The sequence below is a fragment of the Falco naumanni genome, chromosome 11 (genome assembly GCF_017639655.2).
Source record: "Falco naumanni isolate bFalNau1 chromosome 11, bFalNau1.pat, whole genome shotgun sequence".
Taxonomy (NCBI): Eukaryota; Metazoa; Chordata; class Aves; order Falconiformes; family Falconidae; genus Falco; species Falco naumanni.
In genome coordinates this window covers 32518102-32532771 of record NC_054064.1, presented here as the reverse complement: position 1 = coordinate 32532771, position 14670 = coordinate 32518102, and the positions used below count along the sequence as shown (strand labels likewise).

Sequence of the window (14670 nt, the reverse complement as noted above, 5' to 3'; positions counted from 1 at the left end):
CTGTAAATTCCTTAAAACAGTTACTGAGTTTATGCATTGGGATACTCTCACTGCTGAATTGCTGTTATTTGTAACCTACCCACAGTAATCATCACACACAGCAGTTATAGGGAAAAAATATCTAATCATTACCTAAACTGAGTTGTTCTTTTGATTTAATATTTTCTAAACTGCTTTTTAAAACAGTTAGATAAGCTGCTCGGCAGTTCATGTAAAAGATTGCTTCTTCTGTGTGCTGGGACTTCTTTGCTTGGGAACTTTCCGAGTGCGTGACTTTCTGAACCGAGAAGGATGTGTTATTTTCAGGACTGCTGGCCATTCTGTGAAGAATACAATTGCAGTTAGAATTTGTTACTGTTTTGACTGTTCAATAACAACTCTGCATTATCCTCTGAAACAGATGAGCACAAACTATCCTAACATCTAGGTCATATGTTTTCTATTCTCTAAATCGGGACAGAAATACTTACCTATACCTGCAAGTAAGTGCCATGAGATCCACAAAACCCTATTATTATTCACAGTTTATTCTTTATTGGCAGTAAAAAGTTTAATTTTATTGTATTTTATTTTAATTTCAGACATTTGATATCACAATGGTTATATAGTTGTTATTTGAAAGCATAAAAATAAATTTCCAAGTTATCTGTGATACAAACCATTGCTATCCATGTTCAGAAACAAATCACCAGGACTTATCATTACTACAAGCTTTCACTGGAATTTCTACTCTTTCTATGTTAGCTAAATTCTCCTAATGACACAATGGGAGGATTAATACTGTAGAGCACTTTTTGGCTCTGATGACACCAGTGTCAATGCCCAGCATGATCTGTCACAATGGTAAATTAATGAACATGCCATACCTACCACTGTTTCGCTGCCAGCGGCACGCCCATTGTTGCTACAGTTCACCAGAAGCAGCAAAGGTGGAGTGTTTTTAGGAAAAAAATGCCAATTTAAACACGGCTGCATGGCCACAAGTACGAGAGGCACAGGATCGCTTAAAAAACTTTTTCCACCAAACAACAACAACAAAGTGAACATTACCAAGAATGGACGCAGTGCTTACCTGATTGGAAAGAGCTCTGAGGCTGCATGATCACAACTGACTCACACCACGTAAAGTTCTCTATTATATTTCTTGGTATTAAGTGCAGAGTAAAAGCCACCTTTGTCCTCCAGTAAACACTACATGTAAGTATGTTTATATTGAACTGCATTTCTGTCAGGATTTTCTCCCTTACTCATAAGTTGAGTTGTATTTCCAAGGCTGATTTAGCTGGAAAACTGGGTAGCTTTACACAGCTTCTGCAAAGAGACTGTGTAATGTCCTAAACACTATACAACTGTTAAAAAAATTATATAATTATTATTACATTAATTACATGGTTTTTTTTCTGGTACTAAGACATACTAAAATGTTCTGTTTTCTGTTTTTATAGTTGTAACTCAATAAAACATATGGCTAATAGTGAAATTGGTCAAAATCGTAACCCTTAGTCCTTCAAGTATGTGAAGTTAAACACACAATTCTACTTTCAAGAGTTACCTCCACATAATCAACAGAAATAAGTCTGAAGCCAAGAACGTGCATAAACCTTTGCACAACTTAAGAGGCCCAAGTACAAGAACACTACTCATGTAATTGTAAATAAATGGAAGAAAACATGAAATGCATTTTCTCTAAATTATTAAAATGATTCAAAGCAGTAACCAATGCTGTTTGCCCACCAACGGCCAGTAAACTTTAACAGCAGCTTTCTGTTTTTACCAAGGGTGATTAAGGTTTTTAGAAGGCCATCACAGAGGAACACTAAATCGTGTTGTACTGTTGGTTTAACAGCCTCTCATATTATTTTACCCAATGTTGGCTTCAGAAAATATATTCCAGTATAATAAATTGACTATCTCAAGTTCAGCAACAAGACAACTACATCCTAGGGTCCCCTTCAGGACTCATTGGATTTTTATTCAGAAGGCCTAAATCACTTGCACCTTGTTGAGTTATATAGGTCTTTTACACTTGGGAAAGAATGATAATAATCGCTTATCATGGATGAAGTACCCTATTTGTAATACACAGGCCGCCTGCCTGACACTTTAATATTACACTGGCATTAGAAGGACCCCACAGGGACACTGTAATACAGTCTGGTTACTGCAAACGGGTGTCACTATAATTAAGCACCAGAGTTACACACACAAAATGGGAGTGGGTTAAAGTCAAGGAGGAAAAGAAGAATAAATGTTAATTTTCCAGTAACTAGTTTATAAAATGTGAACTCTCGTTTATACTCCTTAGTATACTCCTTAGTATCCTTGGTAACTTCCCGTTACCAAGATATTTCTCACACGGGCCCCAGTACTGCCAAGAAGCGCTGCCAATACATTGCTCAGCAAAGCAGCGCGCAGCAGCCCAGTGACAGCACTGCCAGCTGCCCCACGGCTGAGGCTCCTACATTTTTACTGGACAAATGACACTTTAGACAAAACAAGACGGAGAGGAGCGATCCGGCCGTGGCTGAAGTGGGAGGACGACACAGCCTATCACTTTCAGCTGTAGTTGCTATGATTTTAGCACATAAAACCCGTCCCCCAAGCAGGAGGGAAGGCAGGCGCCTCCCGCCAATACCCACCTTTTCCGCCGCGGGCGCGAGCCAGCCTTCACCGCCGCGCACCTCGCGCTGCTCCTTCAGGCCTCGCTTACCTGCAATGAGGGAACTTTTACCACGTGAATCCCATTACCTCCCCCTCTGGCAGGCACTGGGGTCTTAGGCAAAGTTCATCATCCACCCTCCCGCAAAAGACGCTGCAAGCCCTTTCCCCCAGACGGGAACCGGCTCTCCCGTCAGAGACGCTGCGCGCTGCCCGGCACGCCTGAGAGGCCGCGCTCGGCCGCACGTCGCCTCCCGCCAAAGCCGCTTCGCACAACGCCCCCCCGAAGCGGGCCCGGCTTCTACCGTTGCACCGCACCGAGCGCGGGGCCGGCGGGGCCCGGCGAGCCGACCCCGTCCCGCAGGCCTGACGGGCGCCAGCCCCCCACCCCCCCGCCCAGGCCAGCGCCGCCGCCCGCCCCGCCGGGGCCGCGTCCCGCCCTCTCAGCGCCGTTTCCAGCCGGCGCTGTTTGGCTGCTGCACGGCGGCGGCGGGAGATCTGCAAAGGCGGCGGGAACGGCTTCAGGCGGCGTAATGTCGTAGGTACCGGGCACGGGCGGCGGAGCTCGGCTCTGGGCGCCGCTCTCCACCTCCTCCCCGCAGCGGGGCGGCTCCTGAGGGCAGGCCGGGGGCCATTGCCGCGCCGCGGGCGGCCGGTGGAGCGAGGGCCCGCGTGGGGCGCCGTGAGGCGGGGCGCTTCCCCCCGGCGGGCTGCGGTCTTCCCTCACGGCGGGGGGCTTGTTCCCTGAGGAGGAGTGTGCTCCCCGGGTTATCCCGAGCAGGGGAGGAGCACGCCGTTGCGTAGGGAAGGGTGGGTTTTGTTTCTAGCTCTGCCTTCCAGTTGCTGGATGGGACCGGGAAGTGTTTAAAATGGTGGTTCCCTGGGGCAGAGCCGTTATCCCGACGGAGTTCGGGTGGGCGGTGCCTAGTGGTGTGGGTAATGCTTTCTGTACCTCACCTGTCCGCTCCCGGCCTCCCCAGCCATGGGGTAGTTGTTACCTCCGCACATGCCGCGGGTAAAGCCGGGGGGGGGGGGGGGGGGGGGGGGAGAGGGCCGGGAGCCATGTCATGGGTGGGTTTTCAGAGTTTGGCACCTGGCTTTCGTGGGGCAGGCTGCTGAGGGGAGGTACTGCGGACCTGTGGCCGTGACAGGTACAGTGGCCCTTCTCCGTCAGGCTCTGTCTCTTCATGTTGTCTCTGGTGGGAATAAATCCTCTTCTGGTTTCTCCTTTGCAATCTATCTACCAACAGTCATGTAAGTCTGATGCTATTCTTGTGTATCTTTGCTAGGGCTTCTGAAGAACAACATGTAGGATGTTGCTAACCTCAACAGCAGTAAAATAAGGCTGTATGGCTCATGTTGCCCGTAGGTAGGCTTATTGTCCCAGTTAACAGCTCCTTGCGCGATTTCAAAGATACACTAGCGCTAACATAGGTTCCAACTTCTGCCAGTCACTGGAAGTTGAAGTAATTGTGCCAGACAGTAGTTAACACAAAGGGAGCTTATCAATGCACAAGCTTTGAGTTTTCTGTGTTCAAGTCAGTTTCTCACTGGTTGCATGCTGAGTTTTGCTACCATTTTAGCTGAACGTAGAAAATGAATCTGTATTTTTACAGCTTTTCCAATTAATGATACTTTTGCTGGCAGGTTTTGAGGATGAGGCAATATGTAGATAGCATAGAGGTGGGGTTTTTTTTCCCCAGAAAAAGTAGAACTTTAAGAGCAAGCTAACTGAAATGGCCTGAAAATGTGTTACAGTATATAATAATATAACCAAGTCCCTGCTTCTGTGTATTCTTTTTTGTGCATTAAATCTGTACATGACTTACCGTTGTGTTCATTCATAAATGAATTGTGAAGTTAAGTATATGTAGAATTTAAAACAGTATAAAAAAACTCATTTCTTTATAGAAAGTTAAATTAGATGTCTAGACTCTCACTGTTGAGAAGCTCCTCGTATAAGTGGTTTCACCAAAGCGCTGTTTAAGTGGATAAAAGCCTCCCAGTATTAGCAAGGAACTGACAATGCGACCTGAAATGATAGATGAACAATACACAATAGGAGTAATATGTAGTTCTTTAACTTGATAAATATTATGGGCAAAATAATAATTGCAGGTTGTACAGCTACCTGTAAACATGTGCCATCATACTCTGCGTGGTTAAGAAAATAAATTTAAATTACTCAGATTATTAATAAATTATTAAGAAATTAAGCCTTATTAGGCTACCCATTCAAGAGTAGGAAACTCTGGTAAATAAGTTGTTGTGTACTGTCATCACATATGCCTCATCTTTCTGTCTCTTTTTCTTGTTCGCACTCTGACATTTGATTCTACACCATAGCCAGAGCAAGGCTTTTCCAGCCATATAAAAAAGGTAAACCAAACTAAAGCTGGTGCTTTTCCTGCATGGTGTTTCCTAAAATATCTGAAGAATTTTGTTTGCACTTAGGTGTACGTTTTGGTTTTTCTCCATGTTCATCTTTTGAAAGATATGAGAGTTTGGCCAACAGGGTCTTCATGTTAGGTGTCTGGGTGAATTTTGTTTCAGTGGTCCTAGCCAGGGACTGTGTGTAGACTAAGCACACAAATATTAATTATTTTGAGTGAGTCACAGTTGCCTGGATTCTTCTCACATTACGGCAAAACCAAGCCTACAAGCAAACCAGGCTGCTGGGCAGGATGGTTTGAGAAAGGCGAGGCAAAGCTGAACTCCTGAAGACAAAATTGTATCTTCCAATACAATATTCCAGCCCCTTCCAGTGTTGATGTGCTTGCCTGGAATGAGGCTGTCTCTTTGCCGCCATAGCTCAGGGTGTTTGCAGGGGATTTGCAGGCCAGCAGAGAGAAGTTTTGGCTGTGTGCAACTCTTGCTGTACACACACAATATTTGACAGACTTTAAAGATAACCTTGACTGGTCCACAACTTTCTCCCTAAGAAATTTTCTAAATGTTTATAATTTAGTGGGATTTTCATGTAGTTTCTCATTTATCTTCATCCTACAGCTATGTTGAGTCCAGATTCTGCTTTACTTTGGCTTCCAGCTTCTTTTGGAGTCCATCATAAAAACTTCATCGTAACATGCCTTAGTATAACATGCAAATGCATTGGCCCCTAAAGCATCCTTTCAGAGTAGATGTATTAATAAATATAATGTTTCTCTGCTGACACTGGGATAGAAGATGTAATGGAGTCTCTATTCCTTAAGCAATATGGGTTTCTATTTAAAAAAGAAATATATCATAAAGAATTCCATCAAATGGTTACAGCTTTGACTGCCCTTTGGCAAGAATTTCACAGGCTTTTTTAATTTAAATGTTACCTGTTTACCTGGTGTTTTTAAGATAAAATACTTCTTTTCCCCTTTTTGTAATAGAGATAGTTGTAAAACTATTCATGTAAGACTGTTACCTGAGTTATATTTCAAAGATGTGTTTTCATTCTATTTTTCCAATACTTTAATTTACAGTTTTGGAATAGTAACATAAATTTTAAAAGATATGTTTGGAATGAGGTCATCTTAATTCCTTTACAAGTCAAATTCTTTTCCAAGATGAAAACCGTGAACTAAGTTCTTGAAATATGATGTATTGTCTAAATCTTGTTTAATTTGATATAATGCATATGTTTCTTGGGGGCTGTTCTTATAAAGATTTTTAATTTTTTTCCTCAATGTTTTATATCATGCTTTTAACTATTGTTAAGATTTAGGAACGTGCTTAAAAAGTTTCAGTTGTCTCTGGGAAAAATAGTCTTAATTTATGTTGACCTTTCTTTCCTTTGAGCATTTAGTCTGCATTCAATAAAATTTTGATGACTGCTCTTTAGAAGACAGCTGTACGATATAAAGTATTATAAATATTCAGCTTTCCACTTCTAGTGTTGCCATTAACAGCTGGGCATCCAGTTCAGCAGAGCAGATTTTGCAGAGAGATCTTGGCATGTTCCTGAATCAGTATAGTGAAGAAGACTAGCAAATAGTTTCTTATGGTTTGGGGACCTGTAAAGACATAGAGCATCTGTTCCCTGGTTAAGTCATAGTCTGGTAGCACTGAATCATGTTAAGAGCTAAAATGATGGGAAGAACTACTTTTTTCACCTTGGCTGTACCTGTGTTTTAAACGCCTAATACATTATTTCTACTAATGGCAAAATAATTTCAACCCTTGCTCAGAAGGTATGTAAATCATAATGCTTTTGCATTTTTCCATTGTTTATAATCTTTGAGAAAGAGACAAATATACAGTGCAGTTTCACTTCAGTGTCTTGTTTTTATCTCTAGTATAAAATGGAGAATTGGTTTTTCTTATGCAAACACTTTATCCTTCTAAACAAGCAATGCATTTGGTACACAGTCTTTTAATCAATTAATGTATTTGCTTTGGATTACATTAGTTTCTTGTGTGCCGCAAAAGAATGTGAAACACAGGAAAGGAAAATGTCTTTAAAATTACCAATTATAGCCCTTACTAGCAGAAATCTTTGTGTCTGGATGACCATAAAACTTGTCCTTATTTTTCTCTTGCAGAGTTAAGAGAGCATTAAAGTTGGACAATGTTAAAAAAAATAATGTAAGTATTTCTTGGTGTATGGAATCATCTGGACTCTATATTTATATATGTATGTGTGTATATGTATCTATATGCACACATATGTGTCTATAAACACAATATGTCATTAGAGCTGTATTTATATTGTTACAGATTGGATGTTGTCTAGAAATATCTTAACGAGGCACAAAATTACTGCTGAAAATATTAGTAGAAAATTTATTGTATTCCGTTTGTCATAGAACTGCCTGGTGTTAAGTAATGTACATCTGCATGAATCACTTGAAAATAATGCAGGAATATGCATATTTTTATTGCCATCACTATTTACCCAAGAGCTGAATGAGTTAAGATCCTTGTTGAAATCATTTATTAGAAAGTAGCTCTGTTATCCAGGAAGCAAATGTTCTGCCATGTAATTGTACATGTAACAATATGGAATTATGATAATGCTGTAATCTGCATATTATAAACTGCGAAATTGAAATGAAAACATTAAAGGCATTTTCATGTCAAGGATATAATTACCTCCCTCAGCTAATCTGGCATAATGAAACGATAAAGTACTAACACTGCAATAAATTTCACCACAGTTATCACAATAAAAATAAAATTGTACTGTTGCTATTATTTTTTGTAAATGCAGCTATAGTATACTCCCAGTACCAGCATGTGATGACATATGTCAGTTTATTATCTGCTCCTACCAACAGTGGGTGTTGCTGCAGACATCAGTACAGAGGAGCTTGTGAGGATGGTAGTGTTTAAAGGAAGGAAAATTTTGGAAAAGTGTATAGAGAGAAATAGCTGGTCAGCAAATGGGCTCCCAGTAAATCTCTAAGTCTGTGTCATTTTGAAGAGATTTGTTTATACGCAGCGCATATTTGGAGGTCTCACTGGTATTTAGCAGGATAGAAATTTGCAATTTTAAAAATTTTCTAGACACCTTTTTCTTTCTTTTTTTTTTTTTTTTTAATTTAAACAAAGGTGGCAAAATACCGCAGTGGCACTAAAAAAAATCATTAGCAATTTAATTAGCAGCTTAGTGTACCATTACCCAACTTGTTCTGCACAGAATGCAGCTGTGACTGTAATTTTGCATCTGTTTCTTGGGCTGTAGTAACGTTTCTGTAGATGAGCGGTCCAGCTGAAATTACATGGATTTCTTTTTCAGCCTTAGAGGTGTTCCTTCCCTGCCCCCTCCCCATAAGATAAAGAGTTACTTGATGGTTACCTGCTTGCAGGGTTTTGTGCAGCAAAAAGCTTAACAAAAGCACATCTGAATGATAAAAACTTTTACTGAAATCTCAGTAACATAGGTTTACACTGTGGTTTTTGGTTCGTATAAGGCCTCTAACAGATACATGTAAAAAATTTAGAGTGCCATAATTAAATAACGTTATAGAAGGTAGGAAGAAATTAAGGTAATAAACACACGCAATTTGTGTGAAGTATCTGTTTCAGCTCTGCCACATCCATTGCTGTGTCTACAATTTCTTCCCTGTTGTACAGGAGACCCTCATTCCACCTGCTGGTCAGACTACCCAAGGCATGCTTGAACTGAACTGAACAGATCAGAAATTAGTATTTTTAGATTTTGTAGTGTTAGTATGGTTGCTTTAAAAAATTGCATCACTGGACTAAGACTCTTCTTCCTGGAAGAGAAATTCTTACTGCCAAATGAATACTGTCCTTTCTTAGTACTACAGTAACTTTTTCCAGGTAGCTGCCTAATGGAGTCTTGTTTCTTATCCAGAAATATGGTGTCTGAAATGACACTGTTCAAGCTGGTAAAATACCTGGAAAATGTAAGCAGATTGGAGTTTTTCCCTATTATAAATGAGATTTGAGTGGCATTGATACTTTGTTGTAATTAGTATTTGGTTTAAAGATTGTTTGAAACATTTCTTTAACCTGCTGTGTGTGTGTTCAAAGTATTAGTGACAACAAACTGAAGATTTCCATTAGGTATTGTTTAAATACTGATAGACTGCAAAAAGAGTATGAACGGCTGATGCCAAATTTTTTAGGGTATTCAAGACCAAAACAAGACAGAGTAATATGCAGGACCTGTAAGAAAGCTAGGTATGTGGGCAGCAAATTAAATCTTTTGAATCACAGTGCAAGTCCTGTTACTGATGACCAATACTAACACTGCTAGATTCTAAATTAAGGATAACCACTCAAGGCAGAGTAGAAGAAAAACATCAAAACTGCAGCTTTATGTAAAAGTGCAGTAAGATATATAAGTAGAATAGCAAGCAGCACTGGAAATATAATACCATTGCATAAATCAGTGTTTTGTCTTCACCTGAATTAGAATTGAAGGTATCATCACTCTGTTGAAAAGTACAATAGCAGAAATTATACTTTGAACCTGTATCATTCTGTGGAAGAAAATGAAAGTGAACGTAGGCTGTGGTACATGTGCCACAAGAAATCCCTTCAAATGAATGAGATTAAAAGATCAGGATGGCTTAATAGGAGTTCCCTAGTAAAGAGCAGGAAAGGGGAATATATAGCATTCTTTCTAGAGGGGGTATTGAACATTCTTTATGCTTATAGATAATCAAAAGGAATTTAATAATAATGCAGGTGGAAAACTGAAAGCCAATAATGGAGACTTTAATCCAACATGTTAACTTCTAGAACTCATCCTGAAATTTCAGTGAAGTCTAGAACATAGTAGAAGCTGTAATAAAAACACTCATTCATACAGACAACAAGAGTATGCATATCCATGTAGGTGTGAAAAATAGGAGTATTGTGCTTCAGGACATTTAAATCAACTGCTAACTGTCTGGAATTGAGAAGAAAACTTCTGAGGGTTACATAATTGTGCATTATACTTCTAGGTACAACTTGTATTCCTAATTTTGTATTTGTTGCCTGTGTAAATGTGTGCTTTTTAGAAGCAGTTTCCGTATAATACCTCAGCAGTTTAAAATTAATTATGTAAATGTTAATGCTTTCTATCATTGATTTACTCAGTAATGAAATGTAGCCACTTCCCAGGCCTTGGATTCCTGCTGGATTGTAGAGGCTTGGTATATGTAGTTCTGTGACCTTATACAACTTAATCCTGGTATGACTTGTGACATTCACACACACGTTACCTGGTGAACCTGATTACTGGCCTTAAAAATACTGCTTTTGCCACCTGTACACCCTTTTTGAGATCTAAAATTGCTGTAGTTAAAATTTCCAGTGGATATTTGTGAGACCTTAAACCTACGAGATTCAGTCTTTCTTGTGGTCTTTCCCATTCTGTACCATGTACTCTGGACTCAGACTGCCTTTGCTCTCAGCCATGTCCCCAGGAGATCCTTTTCCCAGGAGATTCCTCTGCTGAGGAATCCTTACTGGACTTGAAGATTTGTATGCCCTTTGTTTAATCTGGTTTAAAAAGGAATAGCATGAGGGTCTTATTCCAGCAAAACAGGACAACATACATTAAGTATGAAAAGGGAATAAATGAGTTACTAATTTGGAATTGAGTGGAAGTGTCAGTTACCAAAGTACAAATAGCAGGTTGTTTGGTTTTGTTTTGTTTTTTTCCCCTCCCAACTAGGCTTAAATACTGTGTGTTCTGTAATGAATGTAAAACCCTGATCCTCACCTTGTATTTCATTCACAGTATTGAAACAGTGTAACATGCTTACCTATTATACTTTTTCTAGCATTAATAAATGGAATAGTAAATGGAAGTTAAAGAGATTACAGAATAATCGTGTACAATAAAGCTTCCAGTGAAGAAATGCTGTATGAAATTGAGTGACATGAAAACAAACGATAGGTATTCAGTTTTACAGGTGGAAGGAGGCTCAAGTTGGTAGAAAAGGCTGGTTGGTTGGAGAGTGGACGAGTCATTCCTTTCCTTGCTACAGTTAAATGAATTTTCTCCTCAAACTCCAAGCCCCAGGATTGTAACAAATTGAAAAATGAAGAAATTTCTTTTTTTTTGGTAGGATTTGCTTTAATGATACTGTTTCTGAGAAAGAGAGAAAAAAACCCACTAAATCACAGAAAAAAGTGTCTGTTTCACTGTATTTAGACAGCCCTTCTTTAAGCCCTTGAGAGAATTTTGGAAGTGACTGGAAAATCTGTTTTTGTCTGAAATGCCCCTTTATTGTTTACATCATAGATGTTAATAGAGTGAAATCAGTTGGGCACTACTTGCGTTCTCCTCTTTAGAAGTGGCTGGTCTTGTTTCGAAGCTGTAGTTTACATGCCTGCTGACTTCACCTCCTTGAAATGAACAGTAGGCGAGAATGGGAAAGCTGTGTTTTCCAGCGTGCTGCATGGTGTACTTTCCAGCTCTTTTGTTTAATGACTCGATCAGCTGGTGATGTAACAGTGAAGTACTGTAGGTCTGGTAGTATACATATGGGTTAATACTTCAGATTCAGCTACATGGAAAATCCTGTAGCCAGTGGCTACAGATCAGTGGTTTCTGAGAGTGTGTGATGACATGAAGATGAAGATGCTGCCAATGCCACTGGAGTCTGCTTTAAGTGCTACATGTGTTCTACTTCTCTCTGTGTCTCTTTTTTCACAGTTATTGATGGTGTTATTTAAAGCTGCTAGACTTCATAGTTGAAATCAAGTTCTTACTAGAGTTGAAGCCCTTTATGTGCAAACAAAGTGTGATTTTGGTTTGGTTTTTTTGTGCTGTATGTTAGTAGTACAGTAAAATCCCGGTTTCCCAAGAGTTGCAATGCAACATCTAATCTAGAGATTGAACTGTGTGCCATAAAATCCCCATTAATATTTCAGAATTACAGACTAGTTCTTCTCTGCACAGTTCCTCTAACATCATTAAATAACTCCTTTTATATCAGATTATCTTTAATTATTATTTATATCAAGATTAGACATCTTGAAATCCTGAGCCAAAGACAAAATGTTGGATTTAAGGTACTAAATTGGGCGTGGGGTGGGTTAATTAAAACTTGTTTAGAAAATATTAGAAATACCTATCTTTTGACAGTATTAAAATTAAAAATAGTTGCTTACAGTTCAGATGCCTTAAATTCTCAATACTGTAGGAAATATAATACCAGGTTTTGACTGCTTTTAAAAAACAAATAAAAAAACTTCCACGTGTTCGTGCCAGAATACCTGAATCTCTGGAAACCACATACTTTTTGTTCATGAAAACTGGGAGGGTAGTGTTTGAAGGGCTTTTTATTTTTTTGAGTAAAACTAATGTTAATGAGGAGGGGGAGTGATAGAGCAGCTTGGTGGGCAGCTGGCAGCCAGCAAAGGTCAGGCCACCACAACATATAACATGGGCTTACCATAAACGGGCATACATAAAGTTAGGAATTACTTAGAACGATCTATTACCAGATAGTAAATGTTCAGAGGGGCTTTGTCTGGTTTGGGGTGCAATATGTAATTCTACTGATAGGAAAAGTAGAGGCCAGAATGTATTTAGTTTGCAGGAGGGAAGTTTACAGCTGTTGTAGGTTTAGCTGGACATAGGTACTTCTTTATCTTTAGCCAATATTCATCCAGATTCTTTGTATTTTGCTACATTTTAGTCATTTATTTCAACACCTTTGAAGACCAAAAAGAAAAATCTGAACTGTTACTCACCAACAACCGGAACATGCCAACTGAGTCCATTTTCATCTCCCATGAGTCATAATGCACAAAACCTTGGAAATCGCCCATCAGATGGTTAGTTGAACATTCTGTCTTTCTTACTGCAATGTTTTTCTGGTTATTGACTTGATTTAGTAACTTATGTCTCATGTGGTATGTTTGATTTCTTTTTCCTCTTAAAGAATTTTAATCTCTTTTGGAAAAGCTGATGTTGATTTTTAAAGCTTACATTTTTTCAGTACAAATCTTGGGGGGTATTTATGAAACGAATTTTTATGAACAAAGTTTTGCTTTTTGTTGATCAATATTAGAAATGTTTGACTTTGGCTCAGCAAAAAAACCCCGCACTGGCTTTTTTTGTCAATAATTCCATTAATTCTACTGGCTAGCAATGTCCTTTGCTTGCTTTCTTGCCAAGTCCCAGTTTTCATTGGCACGTGCTACTGACAGTGACTTTGTTCTTACTTTGTTCTTTGGATTATACGGGGAGATGTTCTGAGGTTACTGTGTGCTACTTCAGATTATTGCAAGAAAGTCCTGGTTTATTCAGGTACGTTCACTGCAAGGCAGTGCAGTGCATTGTTCACAATACACAGCTGAGGGCTGGACTCTCTCATAGTCAGGAGAGCTGGAAAGAAAAGATGTGTGCAGTTAGTACATGCTTGATTTTGTGGCCTTTTGAGAATTGCGTTGAGATTTGCAGTGCACGTTCTGGTTAATGTCTTCCAGGTTTCCAGTGGGAAATGCTTGCATGGATGCCCGCATACATACATACAGCATTTCTCAGCTCTGAATCTTTTTCTATGAATATTGAAAGTTACGTAGATTTTATCAAATCAAAGCTAAAAGGAAAGTTCAGTTAGTTTGATTGCTTTGCATTCTTTTATGTAATTTTTTATTATTGTTTTTCGTAGTAAGGCACTTCAAGGCAATTTTTAATTAATCTAACATAATACTGAATGACATTAGCACTCAGAAAATATGCTTTTTTATAATTATATTATTTCCAGTTTACTTTAGGTTGTGTGTACACTGAGTTACACAGTCACAGTTTTTGATGCAAACTATGACTGCTCAAGAAGTATATTTTCAGTAGACTAACCTGCTTTTATGGCTTTATAGGTTGTTGTCTTTTTAGGTGTTAAGGAACCGTCAAGTGACTTGGTGTGACTTTTTTATATTAAAAAAAAAATGATACAAAGAGACTTCCTTGTCATCTGTCTCATATAGAGCCCAGAGCTTTTATTTCCTTGTAGTACAACTCCTAGAAAGATGGTTGAGTCTTGAAGACTTTTTTTAAAAAGAGTAATAATACTAATAAAAATCCATCACTTCCCTTGTTAGCAAGTTCCTTGTTCAATTACGTTCACTATTAAGAAAAAAAAAAATCTCCTATCTGAATCTGAAATTTGTCTGGCCTTAATTTTCAGCCATCAGTTCTTGTTACGCCTTTTTGTTGGGTTAAAGAGCTTTTTATGCCCCATATATTTTGGAATTTATGTGCAGTAATTGAGACCTCACTAACATTCATGAATTATGATAAGTAGAAATATTCTGAGCAGCGTAGAATAACTACTGTTTGAAATTTATTTGGATGTCTGCAGGTTTTTGCACTAGCTATTGTACCATATGCTCTCATGATGGATCTGCAAAATGGATTTTTCCTCCAGGGAAAAAAAAGATTTTGCTTTTTTTTAAAGGAATGTGACCAAGAAATTTTGGGATTCTGTCAAAGCTGGCTGACCAAAAAATGAAAATTACTGTGAGGCTTCAAAGTGAAAATACTACAGTCTGTGAGCATAATCCCTTTTCCTTATTAAAAAGAGCAGAGTACTTGAGGAAGCATAG

The 14670-nt window shown here is 39.0% G+C and overlaps 2 protein-coding genes across 9 annotated transcripts in view; one reads left to right on the top strand and one right to left on the bottom strand.

Moving 5' to 3' along the window:
- Positions 1–3656, bottom strand: part of EFCAB7 (EF-hand calcium binding domain 7) — a 35810-nt gene extending 32154 nt beyond the window's left edge. Inside the window, exons 1-3 of one of the 7 annotated variants that reach the window (XM_040611276.1) lie at positions 3205–3656; positions 2640–2710; positions 133–320 (exon numbers count right to left, since the gene is read on the bottom strand). In XM_040611276.1, coding sequence (XP_040467210.1) covers positions 133–319 — 187 coding nt within the window. In that variant the 5' untranslated portion in view covers position 320; positions 2640–2710; positions 3205–3656. The other 6 variants (XM_040611277.1, XM_040611279.1, XM_040611278.1 and 3 more) reach the window with 6 other exon arrangements.
- LOC121095892 (integrin subunit beta 3 binding protein) overlaps positions 3101–14670 on the top strand; it is a 34903-nt gene continuing 23333 nt past the window's right edge. For both annotated transcript variants that reach the window (XM_040611283.1, XM_040611285.1), the window contains exons 1-3: positions 3101–3196; positions 7191–7233; positions 12759–12897. In XM_040611283.1, coding sequence (XP_040467217.1) covers positions 3192–3196; positions 7191–7233; positions 12759–12897 — 187 coding nt within the window. In that variant the 5' untranslated portion in view covers positions 3101–3191. The remainder of the gene's footprint in view (positions 3197–7190; positions 7234–12758; positions 12898–14670) is intronic.